The 25,636-nt window shown below is 37.9% G+C and overlaps 2 protein-coding genes across 2 annotated transcripts; both read right to left on the reverse strand.

Moving 5' to 3' along the window:
- Window positions 1-335: 335 nt before the first annotated feature.
- Window positions 336-7,680, reverse strand: LOC149299965 (tubulin polyglutamylase TTLL13-like). Its single transcript, XM_089485475.1, has 14 exons — window positions 7,647-7,680; window positions 7,363-7,481; window positions 7,014-7,144; window positions 6,354-6,510; window positions 5,921-6,064; window positions 5,690-5,775; window positions 5,363-5,588; window positions 4,808-4,992; window positions 4,279-4,467; window positions 3,372-3,555; window positions 2,283-2,613; window positions 1,149-1,203; window positions 491-641; window positions 336-389 (listed from the first exon to the last, which is right to left on the reverse strand). Exons 2-14 carry the CDS (start codon window positions 7,453-7,455, stop codon window positions 336-338), a joined length of 1,986 nt encoding a protein of 661 aa, XP_089341601.1. The 5' UTR covers window positions 7,456-7,481; window positions 7,647-7,680.
- A 9,541-nt stretch (window positions 7,681-17,221) lies between these two features.
- On the reverse strand, window positions 17,222-24,579 carry LOC149299966 (tubulin polyglutamylase TTLL13-like). Its single transcript, XM_089485476.1, has 13 exons — window positions 24,546-24,579; window positions 24,260-24,378; window positions 23,904-24,034; window positions 23,244-23,400; window positions 22,811-22,954; window positions 22,581-22,666; window positions 22,254-22,479; window positions 21,699-21,883; window positions 21,170-21,358; window positions 20,252-20,435; window positions 19,170-19,500; window positions 18,016-18,077; window positions 17,222-17,275 (listed from the first exon to the last, which is right to left on the reverse strand). The coding sequence occupies exons 2-13, from the start codon at window positions 24,350-24,352 to the stop codon at window positions 17,222-17,224; spliced, it is 1,842 nt and encodes a 613-aa protein (XP_089341602.1). The 5' UTR covers window positions 24,353-24,378; window positions 24,546-24,579.
- Between the last annotated feature and the right edge of the window lie 1,057 nt (window positions 24,580-25,636).

A 25,636-nucleotide genomic window follows, 5' to 3' on the forward strand; every position in this document is an offset into this window, starting at 1 on the left:
CTTCATTCACGTATGCATGGAGTCTTCTTTGCTTCATCATGATGGGACTGGCAGTCAAGTATGTTTCCCCTGTAGTGGATAAAGTTAAATAACTTGTTAGGAATTCAATTTTGATGCAGCATATAATATAAGTGTTGATGTATAAAGAAAAAATCCTAAACTATCTGGCTATGACGAAGAATTAGCATAATGTATCATATAAATATCAATAGGTTAGGCAGGTGTTTTTTAAGCCCCCTCTAGAGATGTTGGTTTCCAATGCAGCTATTATATATTTTCTGTTATATTTATTCAGTCCATAATTTCCGTACTAACATTTTACTACTGCTTCCAAATTATGCTTCCCGAAGGTGTTCTGGTGGTTGTTGGCTCATACCAAGGTCTTTCTCCTAAAACAGAAACACAATTTTTATAACATGTACAAAGAATCGGTTATTTTCATGCTGCTGCATTGTACAATGACCAGGATTCCAATAAATGATTGAATTACCAGTTTCTGTTTGTGACACCCGCACTCTGTTGGTTTGGCCGAGATGTGCGTCGGGTAATTGGAGCAGTAGGTGGCGCAGAAGATTTCGGCTAAGAACAAGGAGGAAACCGTTTTGAGGTGCGTCAGGACATCTTCCACCATGGGGGCTGTTCTAAAGAGAGCCAGAAGAAACAGCAGATGGTTTCCTGCATCTTGTACGTCCTGAGGGGAAAAATAAAAATCCATAGCAGACACAGGTAGACTACACTTTTAACTAGACTTGTGCATTCATATTCGGGAGAACATGAAAAGAAGACGAGTTGCGTTTTCATTGTTCAAACCGAATACCCAATACACTAAATATGACGGCGGGTAATAGAAGGTTTCAGAACATAAAACAATGTGTCACGAATACTGGCTTTAAAGTACTCTAAGTGAGAGGACATTTGAAAATGATTCCTTGACCAAATAAGAAAATACTTTCTCCCCATCAATAAGGATTCTGATACTGCCTTCCCTTGGGGTTTTAGCATTAGTGCACTTATGGGGAGCAACGTTCTAGGCCTGGCACGGCTTTTAAGCCCCTTCTAGAGATGTTGATTTTTAGTGCAGCTATTATATATTTTCTGTTACATTTATATAGTGTAAGACCCTCATAATTCTCGTACTAACATTTTACTGCTGAAGTTGTACTTCCTGAAGGTGTTGTGGTGGCTCATACCAAGGTCTTTCTCCTAAAACATGTATAAAGAATCAGTTATTTTCATGCTCCTGCATGTACTATGACCAAGATTCCAATAAACGATTGAATTACCATTTTTCTCACGTTTGTGACACCCGCAGTCTGTTGTTTTAAGATGTGCGTCGGGGAATTGGAGCAGTAGGTGACGCAGCAACTAAGGAGCGATTTCCGCTAGGAACAGGGGGGGAAGCGCTTCGAGGTGCGTCAGGACATCTTCCACCATGGGGACTGTTCTTAAGAGAGCCAGAAGAAACACCAGATGGTTTCTTGCATCTTGTACCTCCTGAGGGGAAGAAATATCTTAGAATAAAAATTTGTAGCACACACATGTAGACTGTACCGAAAACCAAGCCATATTCTGGATTACGGTATATAAACATGTAGAAAGAATTACAATATGTTGTATATTTATTAAGTAGAAAACTTTGTAAACAGACAATAAATGGTATAGGGGTTTAGCCGGATCATGAAATGTTATTGTTATCCATTACATTTTTAAAAGAAAAAACACATCTTCCTGGATATTATCTTTAAAATGTTTAAGTGGATGCTGTGACAAATATTAACATCACAAGAGGTGTCGTCATTCTTACCTTAGAAATAAGACAAATTATTTTACAAAATTCTATAAGGTCTTATATAGGAACGACTGTTCATAATGTACAGGGAAGTTAGAGGGATGAAATGTTTCTAGATTTAGTGAATACACTAAACTAGTTTCTAGTTTAGTGAATACACATCTACAAGTACAGGTCCATGGTTGGCATTTCAGTAAAGAGCTGAGCTTTATCGCAGTTATTCAGTGTTTGGATTATTTTGAAAAGATGAGAATCGCAGTTAATGCATGCATCCATTTTGCCTTTTGATATAGAAAGGAAGAGGAATCTTGAGGATGGTTATTTAAGTTAGCCTAGATTGCCCTGAGGACACATTGCCGATGAAATAGATTATTTGGCTCAGGGGAACCTAAAAAGGGTTTAGCTTTAGTCTCCAGTCTTTTTCTGGAGATTGGGTCATCAAGCATGTCAGTTATAGATATTAATCCCAAATTGTATACATATATGTTCTTACTGTGTTCAGCTGTGTTTTTGTTACTGGAGAGGCTCCTCTGGCTGTCACGCGTTGGTGGTTTAACTGGCTCACTGATAGCAGCAGTTGCCCGCACATTTTTCACCCCATACGATGTTACGGGTCTCTGCTGTGCATGTCTCTGCGCAGAATACTGGGGTGATAGAGAGCCTCCTCCTCCTGACTGCAAGAGTCTAGGAAAACCCCTATAGGATTGACGGCTGGCAGCGGCTTGAGCATTGGCGTGTGATGTTGTGTTCCTCAGTTTAGGTAAGGGAACAATAGATACGCTTTCTGCTTTCTGGCGCACTACCAGTGGGGGGGTACATTGTGCCTGTGAGAAAACAACAAGATGTGAGTTATCATTCACTAGAATCTTTACTGACATATACTATATGGAGATCCAAAAGACTACTCATCTCTTGACATAAGTGGACACAACAGAAGAATTTGGAGTTTTGTCCACAGAATATTTAACCATACCGTCTCTATCACTTCATGTTTTTGTACATAGAAAACAGCAACATTTCTGCCAATACTATAAGACCAAATGACTATCACTATCATAATCAGCTGAAGAGAAGCCTGCAACCCTAAGTGATCAACAACATCAAACAGCCACAAATAGATGCGCAAATGGTTAAGGAAGCCAAGTGTGGAACAGCGTCCTCATAAAGCTACATCCCACATCTTCAACCTGCAAATATACAGATAATTGGCACATACTTGGCTTGCTTGTTGCATGCAAAATAAAGACCTTGTACTATTTACTACATCCCTTCACCTCTACACTGATATATCCATTAATGAAGGGGAAATCCCAATGAGCTTCACCTGCAGAAAGCCCGGTGTAGCCCTGTATAATGCATATTTCATGTCGGAAGATCTCTTCGGGTATCTCATAGATTTGACTTTGTAATACACAGGGCTGCATTATTTCACATGGCAGAAGCTGAGGATGGCCCTTCATAGTACAGTGAAGTGAGTAAGCTGAAAGGCATATAATGGCACTATATAAAACAATAATAATAATGAATACACCTTTCACTGTGAACTATTAACTGGATCTGCTTAACTGCCCATGGATCATACCTTTTTTTCCATCCTCTTAATGGAATTAGGAGGACACGTTGGAGGCCTCTTTGTTAGTTTACGTGCGACGGACTTTTCAACTGCTAATGCCCCTGGGATAGGGATACTGTCCTTAGTCTCTGGATTTTTCCCAATCAGAATGCCCTTTTGCTCTTCCTTCAGACGCAGCTCCTCCAACTGCTGCCTGCAATTAAGGAAAACCAAGATCATTATGATACAAATGCTGACAGAAATGAATAAATTAGCCCAAATATATAGAATAATGAATAGAATTCTAAAACGTTTGTAGAGTTCTCATATTTCCGGGGCCCTTCATGATCGCTATGACCTCAGACAAAACCTCTCATGTTTTAAGGAGCGCGATCTAAAGTTGAGAAATGTTTACTAAAGTTATCTTAAAAACTGCTGAACTTATAATGTTAAGAAGTCATGCACTGTGTTTGTGCTGATATTACATTGTTATAATGCAAACAGAAGCAATAGAAGGTCTCAGAACATAAAACAATGGGTCAAGAATACTGGCTTTAAAGAACTCTAAGTGAGAGGACATTTGTAAATGATTCCTTGACCAAATAAGAAAATACTTTCTCCCCATCAATTAGGATTCTGATACTGCCTTCCCTTGAGATTTTAGCATTAGTGTACTTATGGGGAGCAACGTTCTAGGCCTGACGTGGCGCGGCACCTCCAGCTGCCTCCGCCATGATTCTATCCCCAGCATACTATGAGGCCGTGCCACCTTGGCACAGTTCTTCATGGCATTAAAAGGCTGGGTGGAGAGATCAGAGTTCTGTATTGCCTCGACCTGCCATCCTAGGCCTAGATGACCTAGCCAAAACACAAGGCTAGGTGTTGGTAAAGGTTGATTACATGTGTGTACCCGCTGCATATGTACTGAGAAACTCACCTAGCACAATCCTTTCTTGCCTTTGAAGCAGCAGTTTCCTGAAACAAAGAGCTGCACTGTTGGAAGAACTTTTCATACCGCTCCGTTCCGTCACTGGGGTAGATACGGCGGTAGCCTCCCAGATGGCTGTCTTCATATTTTTCAGCCTGCTCCATACAAGCAGCCTGGTTGTCTTCCAACCGCTTGAATCTAGATTTACAAAACACATATAAATACATAGCATCTAACACATAAAATCTATCTGTTTCATCTAACAGCCACGTGCAGAAATATTATAGAATGATTAGAAATATTCTTCCAAACATAACCTTTCCATACACCTTTCATGAGTTGTGACCTGCTTTATATATAGTTTTATATGTAGGTATATATTAAACATGTTAAAAAAACAACGAGCACGTACATTTTGTAAAGAAGCACATATATGTATATATGAACATATACCGTATAGTAAATATACATACAATGTTCACATAAGTAACTTCTGCTGCTTCTTCTGAAATGTGAAAAAGAATGACTTTAAACTAACCTCGCTTCCTTAGGGAGGGTGCACCGGAATAAACGTTCTTTCGCTCTTTGACGTCTATCTTCCTCAGTGACTTTTGCTTCGTTGGAGGCACGAAGGTTGATTAAATTTAGGGTGTCTTCCAGGAGCGCATCCTTGACCTCTTGATCTAAACATGAATCTGTTCTAAAGCTTGGGGAGTGATTTACCTGCACAAACACGGAAACAAATGATGAGATTGAAGCTAACTATTGGCTATAATCGGGTGTAATTATGGAAAAGAAGGACTGTTAAGAAATATAAATGGGAGATGAGGAGGTTCTTTCCAAGGACAGTCGCTCATTACAGCATAAAGCTGGAAGTAATACCAAAATCTTCAATATCTGCTTCCTTATGTACTGCGTGTATTATAAGCATCATGCCATGTATTCACGTCAGCTTCATGGCACACTCTGAGCAGACAGACAATTTCTTATGCAGGAGAACATTTTGTAAATATGGGTGATATATTATATATAATTAATACGGGTTTATTGCTGGTCTTTAGTACACAAGCCAAATGAAAATGATTACTGTTACCTCTAGTAGCCATGGCTTCAAATTTTTATCCAGGATGATGTCGAATCCAAGGACCTCGAAGCATGCGCTACCAGCAAGATGGTTTGGGAAGCAAGTCCGATAATTGTGCTTCAGGATAGGATGGGCAGAAATCAGGGTCTTGATGACCACATCCTCAATATCTCCCCAGAGCTTTACGGTATCGTAGCCATGATTTTCCAGCCAGCTGTTAAGAGTTGAAATTTTCCTGTTGAAGAAATAAAAAAAAATGAAAACACAAAAAAATGATCAGAAAAACAGAAATAAATAAACAAAGAAATACTATTACTGATGGTTCAAATTACATACCTTTTACTTCCTTTAATGTCATCTCTAATGAAGTTTCTGTTGTTTTTGTTGATGGAATAATTTGTGAGATGCATAAAGACATTTTTCTAGAAAAAAAAAAAAGAAAATATTGCTATTTTAATTCTACCATAGATTCATTTCTGGGAACTCTCCAGATTTGAGTCGTGTAATCAGTTCTCATTGCCTGTTTTACAATCGAGAGATATTGGCGTTTCTGTTAAAGATACTCACCAGGTTGGCGTGGCTGGGTTCGGTGTAATCTATTGTCGCAAAGCGTACGATACCCTCTTTATACATAAAAACACGCAGGGGGTCACAAGATGTGACAAGGACATATATCCGCAGATCAAATTTAAATCCATCGATGAGGAATGGCTGTGCGATTAAAGCAAATATAAATGAGTAGAATTCATACAGTGCAAGAAATGATTATAGACTTCCAGAGTGAGTTATTCCTGATAAAAGTGTATTTATACAATGTTTTTGCAATGTTATGTCGCTTTAGGTAAGTGTTTGCAGTAACCGATCACCATCATTGCCACAATGTTTCTATATCTACCAAATACAGCACATAACCATTCATGCAAATTCTAAACGGACTCTTAAGATGTCTGTTCAGTAAATCATTAAGCATAACATTTCATAGACGTCCACATCCCATTACCTTGCCGATATACTGCTGACAGACCACTTTATCGTAGCGTTCAATGTCCTTCGTGTTGTGGGTCAAGAATATTCCTGTGCCTTGGGAGCCTGTGCCCGGCTTGCAGATGAAGGTCTCTCCTTTGTTGATGCGGCCGTAGTCCTGGAAAGCTCCATAACTGCAGGAGAAAGAAGTGGATTTTAGATGTAAAGAAGGTGAGGTTAGCATTAGTGGTACTGAAGAAACATCTGCATTTGTAAACATTGTTTCAGATCAGTAACAACTCCTAAGATGCTCAGCTATATAAAAAACAAGCTATATAAAAACAAGCTCTGTAAAAGAATGATACTCAATGGAGAAAAATAAAATATTCTTAAACTGCCTCCAATCCATTAGTAATAATATTCCCAATATCTAATTCGCTGCAAATGTTTCATATTCTTTAATAACATGTATGTTTAAATAAATGTATTCAGAAGAGTATATAGGATGCTTAGAGAAAATCTTCTTTCTTAGTTTCGTTTTTTAGAAAGTCTTTTATGTTTTCTGATAACGTGTGACTTATATGAATATTTTACTACTGATAGAGGAACGTATAGGAGTTACTCTATAAAGAGGAAGCGTCAAATCGCTATGTAGATGGAAGATAAAATAACTCATATCCATTGCTTGTAAACTCACTCGGCTGGCATACTCCAGGTCCGGGGAAAGATGTTATATTCCTTGGGGAACAGCTTTAACAGGCGGTTCATGTTCCTGGCCAGTAAGTCCTTTCTGTAGATCGCGTTCATTCCAGGAAAGTGGTTGATTTTCTGTAAATAGAAATGTATAGAAAGACACAAAAAGGGCTCCTTGTTTTGAATTGATCGATTCTTTAATATGTCTAATATTATTAGTGAATTTATGATAAAATGCAGCAGTTTGTGCAAAACTGTCACTCAAGCGAGGTTAAAAATACATAAGTACAAGTACAATGTCCTGAAACCCTACAAATGTATAATATAGCCCCAAACAAAAAGCAGCTTCTAACCTGATATCTTTCCATGGCCTTGATGCGCTGCAGGGACGTAGACGTGTCTGACCAGTAAACCATCCATTCATCTTCATCCTCGACCTCCTTCATTCCACAACGCCGGACAGCCCGACGCACTGAAATACAACCAACAGCAAAGAAACTTATAAAAAAAATATATATGATGTAAGGCGTGTAAGATCGTTTTTTCTGTGCTTGTTCCAGAACTCCTATATGCCCATTATTTTTCTGAATTGTTTAACCTATTAAACGTGTAATTGATCAGTAAAGACTATGCTTACCACTGTCGTATCTGCAATTGGTTAAATTAATTCCAATTGGCCTAAAAACAAGAGAGGAAAATGCATCAGTTATTCTGGCTGTTTAACAGAAACATTAAAACATCTTACAATTCAGATTGCTATAAAGTTAATTATGTTTAAAAAAAATACATATTATATAAAAAATACAATATTTTTATAACAGGGGTAGAAATCATATTCACTCATTCGTATAGAAATCTTATAATTATCACAATAGGATCCACAGAATGATACCGATGACCCTAGAATTCTCCACCCCGGCCCCAAATCCAAGGACACTATATCACCATTTGAAGGAAAGGGCTCTACTGATACACCTAGAAGTTTGGGGATACCTTGGTTTTGGCTTTGATGTCTCTTTTCTGAAATTCAGAAAATCTCGTCCGGGGATTTCCGCAAAAAGGTCTCGGTCTTCATCTCCGGTGTCATAATCCGAATGGCAAAAGTCGTAGTAATGAGCCATCGTTTTACCTGGAACGACAAAACTGGAAAACCATGATGGCATATTAGAAAGTTATGGAAAACCACAATAACTAAGAAAAATGTTCTGTATACGTTTATTTAATGAGTTTCCTTACGAGGTGATCCAGCCTTGTAAAGAAAAGCTTTGTTTGGGGATATAATTGGTTTCCACAGGTCTATTATTTACAAAACTAGAGAATGCGTAATGGGAAAAAACAAAGCTTGGGTTCGTGAAAGCAAATGCTCTATCAATAAATGGAAATGACTAATGTTACTTATTAAACATTACATTCAGACATTTCCGTCTATAATAGATCTGGGAGCTATTAAAGAGCAAACCTAGTAATGTTGTATTTATTCAATTATGCAATAGTATATACGTTGGATATGTCCAAATATTGCTTTAGACGGAACATAAGTAATGCTGGACCTTGATGCATGAGATAAATGCTTTTAGTGTAATGCTATTTTTATGTAATTCTAACGGAAATAAAGTTGTATTTCTTAAAGAATCGTATAATGAGTTAATTTGAGTAAAATATAATGAAACAACAATCCCTGACATACCCTATGAGAAGGTGCGCGTTCACAGATGACTGATAACACTTGGATTGGGGTCCAAGCTGAATTTTCTCAGTTAAAACCTCAGAATAAAACAGAGTTTATCCAAAGATATCGCTCTCTATTCTCTCTCAGCAATAGAGTGGCTTTCTGGAGTCCTGCTCCTCAATATATTCATTTAGAATGTGTGACATCACAGAGGTATGACATAACAATTGACCTGTTACCGTGGAGACAAAATATTGTCATGCCAAACTTGTGGTAGGAAGCTGTTGTGTCTCAGTAGTATAGGTGAGAGATGACATCATAAACCTATCTATGATGTGAAAGGTCATGTGGAATTCAGCTTGGCAAAGTAGCAGTTATGCCAGCCTATTACGCTATTAGTGATCTTCAGAGCTTCCTCTGCAATGCAATGAAACGTAATTAACAATGAAAGTTTTATTGTACTTGGTTCATCTCCATCCCTGTGTGCCTCTGTCCTGTTTGATGTTTGTCTTTCTTATGAGCCCAGAACACTTTGGTGTAATTACTACATTTTCAACAAAAAACTACAGACAACGATACATTGTATTAAAACAGGAATGTGTTTATTGAGCATGTATACTATAGTAGTAAATAATAATATAGGTGATAGATGGAAAAAACATAGAAGAAGCAGCTTTAATACACAAACATCAGGAAGATGGGGACATCGCCCATCAGATGCCAGGATCACAGTGGCAACAAAAATAAAGACATTAAAGGTGGCGCTCCACATAGGGGGGTCTATAAACGCAGATGGAGCTACGGAGCCAGCTTTACTTCACTTCTGACTGATATGTATTAAAACACATGCACAGCAGCACACCTCATTACATGCACAGCAACATGCCACATCAGAAGCATACCTGATCACAAGCACTGCAGCACACCTGATTAAAAGCATAGCAACACACTACGTCACATTTAACATACACACATACATGTTATACATTATGTAACGTATGTGAACACACCTGATCACAAGCACAGCAACACACCTCATAACACATTACATACACAAGTACATATTGTAAGAAAGTAAAAAGGGGTTAACATGAACCTGCAGCCTCTGATCACCAACTGCTTGCTGTTTCTAATCTCTGTCCACTTGCAGCAGGGGCTGTGGGAAATCATTAACCCCTTCAGTGCCTGGCCAGCTTGGACAATGCAATGCTTCCCACCTTGTGGGAACAGTTTGGGGAAGATCCTTTTCCAGCATGACTGTGTCCCAGCGCACAAAGCGAGGTCCACACATTTAGTGCCCTATATCAGGAACGTTGCAAGGACTATGGATACAAACAACCCTCTTTGGTGATAAAATATATTTAACTAAAATATTCTAGTTCTGTCCATAGGTATAAAAGAATAATACATATTTGTTCATTTACATCATAAAATAATGTCAGTTATCCGTGAAATAGTATATGTGATTAAATTCACGATCTCTATGACTCGCCAGCTGATAATCATTTAGAATTTCCATTGCACTTGTAAGTTGCAGTGAAATACTGTAATTGTGTCATTTTTCTGTCCAGTTTTTGTTCCTGTGACGTCCGGTCTGCCTTGTGGTCTGCGAGGTAAAGCGTAAGGAGCTGCTGCTCGCTACCTCAGAAGATCGAAGACGGCGAGAGGAGGTCCTTGGAGCGGGTCCCGGAGCGGCGTGAGTCCTGACAGATTCAATAGCATGGACTTTGTTCGTCAATAGATTATAGACTTCTTTATCGTTTTTCCCACAAAATTAAGTCTAAACGAGTGGAACCTAGCATCTTCTGTTCCAAAAAGTACCAGTCCTGTTCTTTACATGTTGACAGTTGAAATGCATGTGCATGGAATATTAAACTTGATTTGTGATATCTACTCAAATCAGGCAGACCCATACCTCCCTTAAATTTCCCTCTATATAAAAGGGATTTAGCGATTCTTGGTTTCTTTCCTGCCCAAATAAATGTTCCTACTAAGATTTGAAATTGTCTTATCCATTGGAACTCTCAGGGGGATCTTCCTCAAATAATAGACGACTTTAACGTTTATTCAACCCATCCAGGAAACAAAAAATGTATCCCATCCTTTTAACTGATTCTTTAACTGATTGGATAATAACAGGAATATCTTTCTTCAATCCATGTGCGAGAATCGCAGAGTATATCTTTGTGTCCGAATTACTTAGTCCATCAAGTGGGCTTCAATATCTGTAAGAAATTTTTTGTAAAATAAATTTGAAGAACCATCGGGCCCAGGGGTTTTATTTAGTTAAGGTCTCTCTATTGTAGTTTGAACCTCATTGAGAGTAAAGGGGGATTCTAACATTTCTTTCTGTTCATGTGATATAATATTTACATTTTGTCCTCTCAGATATCTTTTAATACCCAGGGCCGAGTGGAGCCGAGTGGGGCAACCGCTCCAGGCGGCACTTTTTTTTTACAGCCGAGAAGAGAGAGAGAGAGAGGGCCGCCGATTGGTTTTATCTTCTCACTACCCACTCGGCGCCCCTCACTCTCTCCTCTGCGAGCCCTCTAGCTCGGTCTCGGTGCCGGCTTGTAATGTTGAGCGCCGGAAGATGATGTCATTTCCGGCGCTCAGCATTATAAGCCGGCACCGAGACCGAGCAGGGAGACTCACCGCAGGACTGCTGAAAGGTAAGTACGGGGGGGGGGGGAGAGTAGATAATGGGGGGGCCGCAGGGAGAGGAAGGGTAGATAATGGTGATCTAATGATGATCTAAGCATCATTTGATTTGCTCGTTGGGCTCGGTAATCTCTAATGTCTTGTTTCAGACAGGATATCATGGCCCCTCATGCAACATTTATAGACACACCACAGGTTGCACGTAGTTATATCTTCCTTCCTTTTTTCTTTAAAGAAAAGATCTGACAGTCTTGAAATCTCTTCAACAACTTCAGATTTAGCTAAAAGTGAATCCCTCAATCTCCAGTCCCTATTCTGTTTAGAATAACCACCGTTCATGTCCAATAATAAAGGTTTGTGATCAATCCAAGGGGAAGATGATACCATATTTGCTCAAATATAAGACAACCCTGATTATAAGATCGCCCCCCCCCAAATTTGAATATAGTATCATATCTAGTCTTGAATACGATATTGATATTGCTGAGGAAAATGGGTGAATTATTTCTCTAAAGGGTTCAATATTCTTCAGGCATCATATAATTTAAATTTACCCAATATCATAAACGGAGCCATCGATTGTTTGAAGTATCGGTACCTTCTTGTACTTCAGCCACACAGTTAAAGTCCCCGATACACAGAAAGGTGCCTTGTATTAAGTCTGTTATTCTGCTCAATGTTCCACTAAAAAATTGGGTTTGACGCCTAATATTTAAAAGCAAAATCTTTTTCTCATTTATCTTACAAATAAGAAAGTTTACCGCCCTTCTGAATCTGATAATTTATAAATGTCTTCTTATTTAAGTTTTTTAGATATAAGGATCGATACGCCTCTTTTTTTACTTGCCTGCAGGGATACATGTGCTGCTACTGAAAAACATTTACCTTGTATTCTCTTAGCGTCTGAACCACAACAATGTGTCTCCTGAATACAATATTTTCATCTCTCAACACTTTATTCAAAATTAAACGCTTTTAGGGAGAGTTAATCCCCTGCAGATTAATAGTAGGAAATTTTATGGTAGCCATTTGTTATGAATTTGTTTTATACAAAAACCTCTTCTCCTTACAGCCACAAAAATAACTTTACAGCCAAATAAAATACATAATTTAGCAAATATATACAACATATAACAAAGGATTATTTAATATCCAATTAACGATAGCCCTATCTGGGCATGGAGAACCCTCTTCACGCATTCACATCGCCTATCTCGAGTAACCCCATGTGTGATTCTATAAGCAAACTTCTCGTATATTGTAGCTATGTAGGAGAGAAGGAGAGAGAAAAAAACAAAAGAAGTACAGGTTCATAATCTCTCTACCTCCCCAATCACCCAATATCGCTACTTTCAGGCGTTTAGAGTCCCTTTAGCTCAAAAACAAAAAAGGAAATTATATATATATATATCTATAACATATTATTAAGAGATTGAAGAACAATATCCATTTTAATTAGTGATCGTTGCGTGTTTCATTAATTAGTTGATTGTGTCTATAAATTGGAAGCGTATCCAATCAAAATATGATATACCATATCATCCTATAAACCATTCACAAATATTTCCTGAATCTGCGACTATTGCCGATATAGTACCATTAAGGGCCATTCATCCATTCTTCACCCTTAACTTGTGTCAATAAATTCTTAACAAATTCATCCAATCAGTGAATAATGTCTAAATAATATAAATTTCCACAAAATTAAGTCTAAAAATCTTAATCACGATTTAACCCACCAAAAAAGAAAAAAAATATCAATTTTAACCCCTTAGTAATCAGCGATCATAATTCATTTTGTTAATAATTGTGTCTATATTTTTCCAATATAAATATAAATAAAATCAAAATAATATTAAATGACTGCCCTAATTAAGTCTGAACTTAATTATATCAAATATGTTTATGATTAGAGGGAAAATCATAAACGTAAATGTAAATGACCAAAATATTCTCTCATCTCAGTTAACTTTTCTTTACCGTATTGTCCTATAAACCTTTGCCAAGTATTTCCAAAATCAGCAACTGATGCCATTATAATTCCATTATGTGCCGTTCATTCAACCTTAGATTGTGTCAATAACAAATTCATCCGGCAAATAAATAAAACAAATAAATAGTTATCCATGTAACAACTATATAATGCAATGATCCTCGTGCATTATAAATATCTTAAATGGAAACCCCCAGGTGTATTTTATTTTTTTTCACAAAGTCTTTATGTCAAAGAACTTCTGGACCTCGTGGAAGGAGAGAGATCCTGAAATAAGAGAAGCCCTTTAAATCTTGGGTCGTCGTTAGCAAAGTCTCGTGCAGCCGTGAACGCCTTCTGTCTCCCATAAAACGTAGTGAACTGAACAATTATGTCTCCAGGGCTTTCACCCTTTATATTAGCTGGTTTGGGAATTCGGTGGGCCCTTTCGATACACGTTTCCTCAGAAGCTTCTTGAACTTTCATTGTTCTAAATAGTTCCGGAAGTATAGGTATTAGCTTGTTAGGTCCTATTATTTCACTCAGGCCCCTAATTTTTATTTTTTTCTCCTATTTCGGTCTTCCATATCGGCGATTATTTACTCCATTTCTTCTAGCTTAACATTTAGATCTTTTATGTTATTATGGGCTTTTTTGTTTTCAAATTCCAAATTTTCAATAATCAATTCAGATTTAGTTAGCCTTTCATTCATTAAGTGAAGATCTTGCTTGATATCTTGAAAGTGATTTTTTAATTTGACTTTTATTTAAATTAGTTGTGCATCCAAACATTTTTGCATTTCCATGTATGTAATTAAGCCCTCTGAAGTTGTAGGGCTTCTAGGATGTGTTGTATTTATATCAAGGTCTGTTTCACTTGGCGCATTTAGGCTCTGGCCTGGGGAATAAACATTTTTTGGAATTTTGAGGAGAAAAAAGTATCATTTTCTTATCTTTTCCATGTTCTACGTTGCGCTTTTTGAGATTTATTTGCCATTATCACAGAGGTAAAATTCTGCTAAGTCAATAAATACATAATAAAAAAGCACAAGGTAAAGTTCTGCTGGATCAATAAATATGGAATAAATATTTAAATAGACAAATAAGTAAAGAGCTGGAGGGAAAATTCTCTTCTCGTCATTTAGGGAAGCTGACAGTCTTTATGGTTTCATTCGGTTAGGTTCCAGGGAGAGTTGAAATAAAATAGAATAAATTGAAATCAGTGGCGTTACAAATGGGGGTGCCTCTCCCCTGTGGCCACTTGTCCAGCAGGTCCAAAATTATTAAAAAAGGGCTAGACTTGCCCTTTGTGAACAATTTTGATCGGGCATGGGGAGACAGGAACACAGCGGGGTCCGGGTATATGCCCCAAGGGTAGAATCAAGGCTGCTCGTACAGTGTATGAACGCCAGAGAAAATGCTGCTGGTGAGAGGATGCGAGAGAGAGTGAGTTATTGACTGTAAGGATAAGGGAGGATGTATGATTTATTGTATGTATGTGAAATGTGTGTAACATGAATGTATATGAATACGTTTACGTGAGAATGGATGTGTATGTGTTTGCGTGTAAACATAGATGTGTGTATGTAAGGGTTTGGGCAGGGGCACAAGAAGGCTTTTTGGAGACAAATATGTCACAGACAGGTTGCTGGTGGCAAAGAAGTCACAGACAAGCTGTTTGCAGACAGGCTGTTTGGGGAAGATAATGGCACAGACAAGCTGTTGGTCGGCACTGGCAAGCTGGGGGCACTGATAACACAGTCAGAATGTTTGGGGGGCCCTGGGTTTTTGGGAGGAGCCCTGAAGTCGGTTAACTCAATTTAACCCCGTCAAACCATATATTTTTGAAAACTAGACACCCCAGGGTATTCCAAATGCTGTTATTTTAACCCTTTCCATGCACCAATTATATAACTACACTTTGTCAAACTTTGTAATAGTAATTTTTGTAATTTTTTTTCACACAAATTGTACTTTAGTTATAGATATACAGGTTCTGGTATATATCACTGTCAAACAACACCCCACATGCATGGGTTTGTCGTGTTGTTTGAGATTTAAAATGCCACATTTGGGAAGTGCGCTTTTTTTCTCCATTTTGGTCAGTCTGTACCTATGCCCTATCTTTGAGCTCGGCCACTCCAATTTACCCCATCAGCCATTTTTTTTTTATATTAGACACCCCTTGGGTATTTGAAGTGCTTTTATTTTAACTCTTTGTTGAGATTTTTGAGAAATTTTAGCACTTGCTCAAAATAATAAACTTTATTTTTTTATTTTATTTTTTTAATACTTTTTTTAATATTTTTTTTACACATTTTGCTGGTACTGGATGGTTCATCTAGTGACATCACTGCATAATTATTTTTAAATGTTAGCACATTTTATTTTTTTTTCCATTTTTTTTTTATTTTTTTTTGAATATTTTACTAATCACATTGTGATTAGAAAGCTGGGCTCCATTGACTTGCATGGTTGAATGCAGTACCTGTAAGTGTTTGGTGTCGCTGGATGCCTCCTGATCGAGGCATTCCAGCGACACCATTTAAGTTTTTAAAACGCTTTTAAAACGGGCGTCCGCCACCATACAATGTATGGCGGCTGTTGACGCCCCGGGGAGGGGCCAGGCATGGCCCCCGATGCCGATCTCGGCCTTGCTGAATGCCCCACATCGAGGCACTACAGTAACGCCGTTTAAGCGAAGAAAGTGATCGTTGATCACTTTCTAAGCTTATTTAATTTTTTGACGGTTCAGGACCGTCAAAGGTCATTAAGTAACCGTTTTTCCATGACGGTCCTGAACCGACAAAGGTCGTTAAGGGGTTAATATTTATCTTTATCATATTATTATAAAACATAAACAAACACATTTAGACAATACTAAGACATACGACTAAAGCCTGTATTAGATGTATGTGTTTGAGCATGCATGTGTACTTGTGTGTGAGCATGGATGTGTAATTGTGTGTGTGTATGAGCATGAATGTGTAATTGTGTGTGTGAGTATGGATATGTTATTGTGTAAGTGAGGTGAGATAGAGTGTGTGTTAGTGAGTAAGTGTACATCATTTGTGTAGGTGTGTTTACATATGTTGTGTGTTAGAAGGGGGCAAGGGGCAAAGAAGGCTAAGACCAGTTGTGTGGGGGCAATGATGGCACAGACTAGCTGTTGAGTTTGGGGGGGGCGAGTCAATTTTTCACACTAGGGCCCTGTGTTTTCTAGTTAAGTCCCTGTGTGAAGTCTTAATATGTGCATGCCTAAAACAAGTTTATTGTGATCAGTTAAAACAGGTTCTACATATTTTCCTATTTTTTAGAACAGATGTCCTGTACCTCACAGTAAAGGTGGTGGCATGCATTTGGACCTCTACAGGGCACTGCGCATGCTCTTTCAGTTTATATAATGTCCTTGCCAGCAGGAACAATTATTTAAACATGAGTGAGTATATGTGATGACAGAGATTATACATAAACATGGTCATGTATGAAGCTATTTATTTACAGAAACTGGTATTTATATGCATGCATGCTAACGATTCACTGTATAAGATGTATAACAGTATAACAATATTCAAAGTGTCACAACTTCATTCACGTATGCATGGAGTCTTCTTTGATGGGACTGGCAGTCAAGTATGTTTCCCCTGTAGTGGATAAAGTAATATAACTTGTTAGGAATTCAGGTTTGATGCAGCATATAATATAAGTGTTGATGTATAAAGAAAAAATCCTAAACTATCTGGCTATGACGAAGAGTTAGCATAATGTATCATATAAATATCAATAGGTTAGGCAGGTGTTTTTTAAGCCCCCTCTAGAGATGTTGGTTTCCAATGCAGATATTATATATTTTCTGTTATATTTATTCAGTCCATAATTTTCGTACTAACATTTTACTACTGCTTCCAAATTATGCTTCCCGAAGGTGTTCTGGTGGTTGTTGGCTCATACCAAGGTCTTTCATCTAAAACAGAAACACAATTTTTATAACATGTACAAAGAATCGGTTATTTTCATGCTGCTGCATTGTACAATGACCAGGATTCCAATAAATGATTGAATTACCAGTTTCTGTTTGTGACACCCGCAGTCTGCGTCGGGTAATTAGAGCAGTAGGTGGCGCAGAAGATTTCGGCTAAGAACAAGGAGGAAACCGTTTTGAGGTGCGTCAGGACATCTTCCACCATAGGGGCTGTTCTAAAGAGAGCCAGAAGAAACAGCAGATGGTTTCCTGCATCTTGTACGTCCTGAGGGGAAAAATAAAAATCCATAGCAGACACAGGTAGACTACACTTTAAACTAGACTTGTGCATTCATATTCGGGAGAACATGAAAAGAAGACGAGTTGCGTTTTCATTGTTCAAACCGAATACCCAATACACTAAATATGACGGCGGGTAATAGAAGGTTTCAGAACATAAAACAATGTGTCACGAATACTGGCTTTAAAGAACTCTAAGTGAGAGGACATTTGTAAATGATTCCTTGACCAAATAAGAAAATACTTTCTCCCCATCAATAAGGATTCTGATACTGCATTCCCTTGGGGTTTTAGCATTAGTGCACTTATGGGGAGCAACGTTCTAGGCCTGGCACGGCTTTTAAGCCCCTTCTAGAGATGTTGATTTTTAGTGCAGCTATTATATATTTTCTGTTACATTTATATAGTGTAAGACCCTCATAATTCTCGTACTAACATTTTACTGCCGAAGTTGTACTTCCTGAAGGTGTTGTGTTGGTTGTTGGCTCATACCAAGGTCTTTCTCCTAAAACATGTATAAAGAATCAGTTATTTTCATGCTGCTGCTTTGTACTATGACCAAGATTCCAATAAATGATTGAATTACCATTTTTCTCACGTTTGTGACACCCGCAGTCTGTTGTTTTAAGTTGTGCGTCGGGTAATTGGAGCAGTAGGTGACGCAGCAACTAAGGAGCGATTTCCGCTAGGAACAGGGGGGAAAACGCTTCGAGGTGCGTCAGGACATCTTCCACCATGGGGACTGTTCTTAAGAGAGCCAGAAGAAACACCAGATGGTTTCTTTCATCTTTTACGTCCTGAGGGGAAGAAATATCTTAGAATAAAAATTTGTAGCACACACATGTAGACTGTACTGAAAACCAAGCCATATTCTGGATTAAGGTATATAAACATGTAGAAAAAATTACTACATGTTGTATATTTATTAAGTAGAAAACTTTGTAAACAGACAATAAATAGTATAGGGGTTTAGCCGGATCATGAAATGTTATCGTTATCCATTACATTTCTAAAAGAAAAAACACATCTTCCTGGATATTATCTTTAAAATGTTTAAGTGGGTCCTGTAACAAATATTAACATCACAAGAGGTGTCGTCATTCTTACCTTAGAAATAAGACAAATTATTTTACAAAATTCTATAAGCTCTTATATAGGAACGACTGTTCATAATGTACAGGGAAGTTAGAGGGATGAAATGTTTCTAGATTTAGTGAATACACTAAACTAGTTTCTAGTTTAGTGAATACACATCTACAAGTACAGGTCCATGGTTGGCATTTCAGTAAAGAGCTGAGCTTTATCGCAGTTATTCAGTGTTTGGATTATTTTCAAAAGATGAGAATCGCAGTTAATGCATGCATCCATTTTGCCTTTTGATATAGAAAGGAAGAGGAATCTTGAGGACGGTTATTTAAGTTAGCCTAGATTGCCCTGAGGACACATTGCCGATGAAATAGATTGTTTGGCTCAGGGGAACCTAAAAAGGGTTTAGCTTTAGTCTCCAGTCTTTTTCTGGAGATTGGGTCATCAAGAATTAGTCCAAGCATGTCAGTTATAGATATTAATCCCAGATTGTATACATATATGTTCTTACTGTGTTCAGCTGTGTTTTTGTTACTGGAGAGACTCCTCTGACTGTCACGCGTTGGTGGTTTAACTGGCTCACTGATAGCAGCAGTTGCCCGCACATTTTGCACCCCATACGATGTTACGGGTCTCTGCTGTGCATGTCTCTGCGCAGAATACTGGGGTGATAGAGAGCCTCCTCCTCCTGACTGCAAGAGTCTAGGAAAACCCCTATAGGATTGACGGCTGGCAGCGGCTTGAGCATTGGCGTGTGATGTTGTGTTCCTCAGTTTAGGTAAAGGAACAATAGATACGCTTTCTGCTTTCTGGCGCACTACCAGTGGGGGGGTACATTGTGCCTGTGAGAAAACAACAAGATGTGAGTTATCATTCACTAGAATCTTTACTGACATATACTATATGGAGATCCAAAAGTCTACTCATCTCTTGACATAAGTGGACACAAAAGAAGAATTTGGAGTTTTGTCCACAGAATATTTAACCATACCGTCCCTATCACTTCATGTATTTTGTGCATAGAAAACAGCAACATTTCTGCCAAAACTATAAGACCAAATGACTATCACTATCATAATCAGCTGAAGAGAAGCCTGCAACCTTAAGTGATCAACAACATCAAACAGCCACAAATAGATGCGCAAATGGTTAAGGAAGCCAAGTATGGAACAGCGTCCTCATAAAGCTACATCCCACATCTTCAACCTGCAAATATACAGATAATTGGCACATACTTGGCTTGCTTGTTGCATGCAAAATAAAGACCTTGTACTATTTACTACATCCCTTGACCTCTACACTGATATACCCATTAATGAAGGGGAAATCCCAATGAGCTTCACCTGCAGAAAGCCCGGTGTAGCCCTGTATAATGCATATTTCATGTCGGAAGATCTCTTCTGGTATCTCATAGATTTGACTTTGCAATACACAGGGCTGCATTATTTCACATGGCAGAAGCCCTTCATAGTACAGAGTGAAGTGAGTAAGCTGAAAGGCATATAATGGCGCTATATAAAACAATAATAATAATGAATACACCTTTCACTGTGAACTATTAACTGGATCTGCTTAACTGCCCATGGATCATACCTTTTTTTCCATCCTCTTAATGGAATTAGGAGGACACATTGGAGGCCTCTTTGTTAGTTTACGTGCGACGGACTTTTCAACTGCTAATGCCCCTGGGATAGGGATACTGTCCTTAGTCTCTGGATTTTTCCCAATAAGAATGCCCTTTTGCTCTTCCTTCAGACGCAGCTCCTCCAACTGCTGCCTGCAATTAAGGAAAACCAAGATCATTATGATACAAATGCTGACAGAAATGAATAAGTTAGCCCAAATATATAAAATAATGAATAGAATTCTAAAACGTTTGTAGAGTTCTCATATTTCCGGGGCCCTTCATGATCGCTATGACCTCAGATAATTGATCAGACAAAACCTCTCATGTTTTAAGGAGCGCGATCTAAAGTTGAGAAATGTTTACTAAAGTTATCTTAAAAACTGCTGAACTTATAACGTTAAGAAGTCATGCACTGTGTTTGTGCTGATATTACATTGTTATAACGCAAACAGAAGCAATAGAAGGTCTCAGAACATAAAACAATGGGTCAAGAATACTGGCTTTAAAGAACTCTAAGTGAGAGGACATTTGTAAATGATTCCTTGACCAAATAAGAAAATACTTTCTCCCCATCAATTAGGATTCTGATACTGCCTTCCCTTGAGATTTTAGCATTAGTGTACTTATGGGGAGCAACGTTCTAGGCCTGACGTGGCGCGGCACCTCCAGCTGCCTCCGCCATGATTCTATCCCCAGCATACTATGAGGCCGTGCCACCTTGGCACAGTTCTTCATGGCATTAAAAGGCTGGGTGGAGAGATCAGAGTCCTGTATTGCCTTGACCTGCCATCCTAGGCCTATATGACCTAGCAAAACACAAGGCTAGGTGTTGGTAAAGGGTGATTACATGTGTGTACCCGCTGCATATCTAATGAGAAACTCACCTAGCACAATCCTTTCTTGCCTTTGAAGCAGCAGTTTCCTGAAACAAAGAGCTGCACTGTTGGAAGAACTTTTCATACTGCTCCGTTCCGTCACTGGGGTAGATACGGCGGTAGCCTCCCAGATGGCTGTCTTCGTATTTTTCAGCCTGCTCCATACAAGCAGCCTGGTTGTCTTCCAACCGCTTGAATCTAGATTTACAAAACACATATAAATACATAGCATCTAACACATAAAATCTATCTGTTTCATCTAACAGCCACATGCAGAAATATTATAGAATGATTAGAAATATTCTTCCAAACATAACCTTTCCATACACCTTTCATGAGTTGTGACCTGCTTTATATATAGTTTTATATGTAGGTATATATTAAACATGTTAAAAAAACAACGAGCAAGTACATTTTGTAAAGAAGCACATATATGTATATATGAACATATACCGTATAGTAAATATACATACAATGTTCACATAAGTAACTTCTGCTGCTTCTTCTGAAATGTGAAAAAGAATGACTTCAAACTAACCTCGCTTCCTTAGGGAGGGTGCACCGGAATAAACGTTCTTTCGCTCTTTGACGTCTATCTTCCTCAGTGACTTTTGCTTCGTTGGAGGCACGGAGGTTGATTAAATTTAGGGTGTCTTCCAGGAGCGCATCCTTGACCTCTTGATCTAAACATGAATCTGTTCTAAAGCTTGGGGAGTGATTTACCTGCACAAACACGGAAACAAATGATGAGATTGAAGCTAACTATTGCCTATAATCCGGTGTAATTATGGAAAAGAAGGACTGTTAAGAAATATAAATGGGAGATGAGGAGGTTCTTTCCAAGGACAGTCGCTCATTACAGCATAAAGCTGGAAGTAATACCAAAATCTTCAATATCTGCTTCCTTATGTACTGCGTGTATTATAAGCATCATGCCATGTATTCACGTCAGCTTCATGGCACACTCTGAGCAGACAGACAATTTCTTATGCAGGAGAACATTTTGTAAATATGGGTGATATATTATATATGATTAATACGGGTTTATTGCTGGTCTTTAGTACACAAGCCAAATGAAAATGATTACTGTTACCTCTAGTAGCCATGGCTTCAAATTTTTATCCAGGATGATGTCGAATCCAAGGACCTCGAAGCATGCGCTACCAGCAAGATGGTTTGGGAAGCAAGTCCGATAATTGTGCTTCAGGATAGGATGGGCAGAAATCAGGGTCTTGATGACCACATCCTCAATATCTCCCCAGAGCTTTACGGTATCGTAGCCATGATTTTCCAGCCAGCTGTTAAGAGTTGAAATTTTCCTGTTGAAGAAATAAAAAAAAATGAAAACACAAACAAATTATCAGAAAAACAGAAATAAATAAACAAAGAAATACTATTACTGATGGTTCAAATTACATACCTTTTACTTCCTTTGATGTCATCTCTAATGAAGTTTCTGTTGTTTTTGTTGATGGAATAATTTGTGAGATGCATAAAGACATTTTTCTAGAAAAAAAAAAAGAAAATATTGCTATTTTAATTCTACCATAGATTCATTTCTGGGAATTCTCCAGATTTGAGTCGTGTAATCAGTTCTCATTGCCTGTTTTACAATCGAGAGATATTGGCGTTTCTGTTAAAGATACTCACCAGGTTGGCGTGGCTGGGTTCGGTGTAATCTATTGTCGCAAAGCGTACGATACCCTCTTTATACATAAAAACACGCAGGGGGTCACAAGATGTGACAAGGACATATATCCGCAGATCAAATTTAAATCCATCGATGAGGAATGGCTGTGCGATTAAAGCAAATATAAATGAGTAGAATTCATACAGTGCAAGAAATGATTATAGACTTCCAGAGTGAGTTATTCCTGATAAAAGTGTATTTATACAATGTTTTTGCAATGTTATGTCGCTTTAGGTAAGTGTTTGCAGTAACCGATCACCATCATTGCCACAATGTTTCTATATCTACCAAATACAGCACATAACCATTCATGCAAATTCTAAACGGACTCTTAAGATGTCTGTTCAGTAAATCATTAAGCATAACATTTCATAGACGTCCACATCCCATTACCTTGCCGATATACTGCTGACAGACCACTTTATCGTAGCGTTCAATGTCCTTCGTGTTGTGGGTCAAGAATATTCCTGTGCCTTGGGAGCCTGTGCCCGGCTTGCAGATGAAGGTCTCTCCTTTGTTGATGCGGCCGTAGTCCTGGAAAGCTCCATAACTGCAGGAGAAAGAAGTGGATTTTAGATGTAAAGAAGGTGAGGTTAGCATTAGTGGTACTGAAGAAACATCTGCATTTGTAAACATTGTTTCAGATCAGTAACAACTCCTAAGATGCTCAGCTATATAAAAAACAAGCTATATAAAAACAAGCTCTGTAAAAGAATGATACTCAAAGGAGAAAAATAAAATATTTTTAAACTGCCTCCAATCCATTAGTAATAATATTCCCAATATCTAATTCGCTGCAAATGTTTCATATTCTTTAATAACATGTATGTTTAAATAAATGTATTCAGAAGAGTATATAGGATGCTTAGAGAAAATCTTCTTTCTTAGTTTCGTTTTTTAGAAAGTCTTTTATGTTTTCTGATAACGTGTGACTTATATGAATATTTTACTACTGATAGAGGAACGTATAGGAGTTACTCTATAAAGAGGAAGCGTCAAATCACTATGTAGATGGAAGATAAAATAACTCATATCCATTGCTTGTAAACTCACTCGGCTGGCATACTCCAGGTCCGGGGAAAGATGTTATATTCCTTGGGGAACAGCTTTAACAGGCGGTTCATGTTCCTGGCCAGTAAGTCCTTTCTGTAGATCGCGTTCATTCCAGGAAAGTGGTTGATTTTCTGTAAATAGAAATGTATAGAAAGACACAGAGTTCAAAAAGGGCTCCTTGTTTTGAATTGATCGATTCTTTAATATGTCTAATATTATTAGTGAATTTATGATAAAATGCAGCAGTTTGTGCAAAACTGTCACTCAAGCGAGGTTAAAAATACATAAGTACAAGTACAATGTCCTGAAACCCTACAAATGTATAATATAGCCCCAAACAAAAAGCAGCTTCTAACCTGATATCTTTCCATGGCCTTGATGCGCTGCAGGGACGTAGACGTGTCTGACCAGTAAACCACCCATTCATCTTCATCCTCGACCTCCTTCATTCCACAACGCCGGACAGCCCGACGCACTGAAATACAACCAACAGCAAAGAAACGTATAAAAAATATATATATATGATGTAAGGCGTGTAAGATCGTTTTTTCTGTGCTTGTTCCAGAACTCCTATATGTCCATTATTTTTCTGAATTGTTTAACCTATTAAACGTGTAATTGATCAGTAAAGACTATGCTTACCACTGTCATATCTGCAATTGGTTAAATTAATTCCAATTGGCCTAAAAACAAGAGAGGAAAATGCATCAGTTATTCTGGCTGTTTAACAGAAACATTAAAACATCTTACAATTCAGATTGCTATAAAGTTAATTATGTTTAAAAAAAATACATATTATATAAAAAATACAATATTTTTATAACAGGGGTAGAAATCATATTCACTCATTCGTATAGAAATCTTATAATTATCACAATAGGATCCACAGAATGATACCGATGACCCTAGAATTCTCCACCCCGGCCCCAAATCCAAGGACACTATATCACCATTTGAAGGAAAGGGCTCTACTGATACACCTAGAAGTTTGGGGATACCTTGGTTTTGGCTTTGATGTCTCTTTTCTGAAATTCAGAAAATCTCGTCCGGGGATTTCCGCAAAAAGGTCTCGGTCTTCATCTCCGGTGTCATAATCCGAATGGCAAAAGTCGTAGTAATGAGCCATCGTTTTACCTGGAACGACAAAACTGGAAAACCATGATGGCATATTAGAAAGTTATGGAAAACCACAATAACTAAGAAAAATGTTCTGTATACGTTTATTTAATGAGTTTCCTTACGAGGTGATCCAGCCTTGTAAAGAAAAGCTTTGTTTGGGGATATAATTGGTTTCCACAGGTCTATTATTTACAAAACTAGAGAATGCGTAATGGGAAAAAACAAAGCTTGGGTTCGTGAAAGCAAATGCTCTATCAATAAATGGAAATGACTAATGTTACTTATTAAACATTACATTCAGACATTTCCGTCTATAATAGATCTGGGAGCTATTAAAGAGCAAACCTAGTAATGTTGTATTTATTCAATTATGCAATAGTATATACGTTGGATATGTCCAAATATTGCTTTAGACGGAACATAAGTAATGCTGGACCTTGATGCATGAGATATATGCTTTTAGTGTAATGCTATTTTTATGTAATTCTAACGGAAATAAAGTTGTATTTCTTAAAGAATCGTATAATGAGTTAATTTGAGTAAAATATAATGAAACAACAATCCCTGACATACCCTATGAGAAGGTGCGCGTTCACAGATGACTGATAACACTT

This window comes from Sceloporus occidentalis, unplaced genomic scaffold, assembly GCF_023333645.1.
Source record: "Sceloporus occidentalis isolate IW3139 unplaced genomic scaffold, rSceOcc1.0.p SCAF_26, whole genome shotgun sequence".
In the NCBI taxonomy this organism is placed as follows: domain Eukaryota; kingdom Metazoa; phylum Chordata; class Lepidosauria; order Squamata; family Phrynosomatidae; genus Sceloporus; species Sceloporus occidentalis.

Bases quoted from the DNA above. Each gene is read 5' to 3' on its own strand.
- LOC149299965 (XM_089485475.1), bottom strand. From the start codon at position 7,455: ATGAAGGAGGTCGAGGATGAAGATGAATGGATGGTTTACTGGTCAGAC. The intron at 6,511-7,013 runs GTGAGTTTACAA...TTTCTCCTGCAG, and splicing joins ACCTGGAGTATGCCAGCCGA to TTATGGAGCTTTCCAGGACT. The intron at 1,204-2,282 runs GTAAGAACATAT...TACATGTTTTAG, and splicing joins CAAAAACACAGCTGAACACA to GAGAAAGACCTTGGTATGAG.
- LOC149299966 (XM_089485476.1), bottom strand. From the start codon at position 24,352: ATGAAGGAGGTCGAGGATGAAGATGAATGGGTGGTTTACTGGTCAGAC. The intron at 23,401-23,903 runs GTGAGTTTACAA...TTTCTCCTGCAG, and splicing joins ACCTGGAGTATGCCAGCCGA to TTATGGAGCTTTCCAGGACT. The intron at 21,884-22,253 runs GTAACAGTAATC...GTGTTTGTGCAG, and splicing joins TGAAGCCATGGCTACTAGAG to GTAAATCACTCCCCAAGCTT.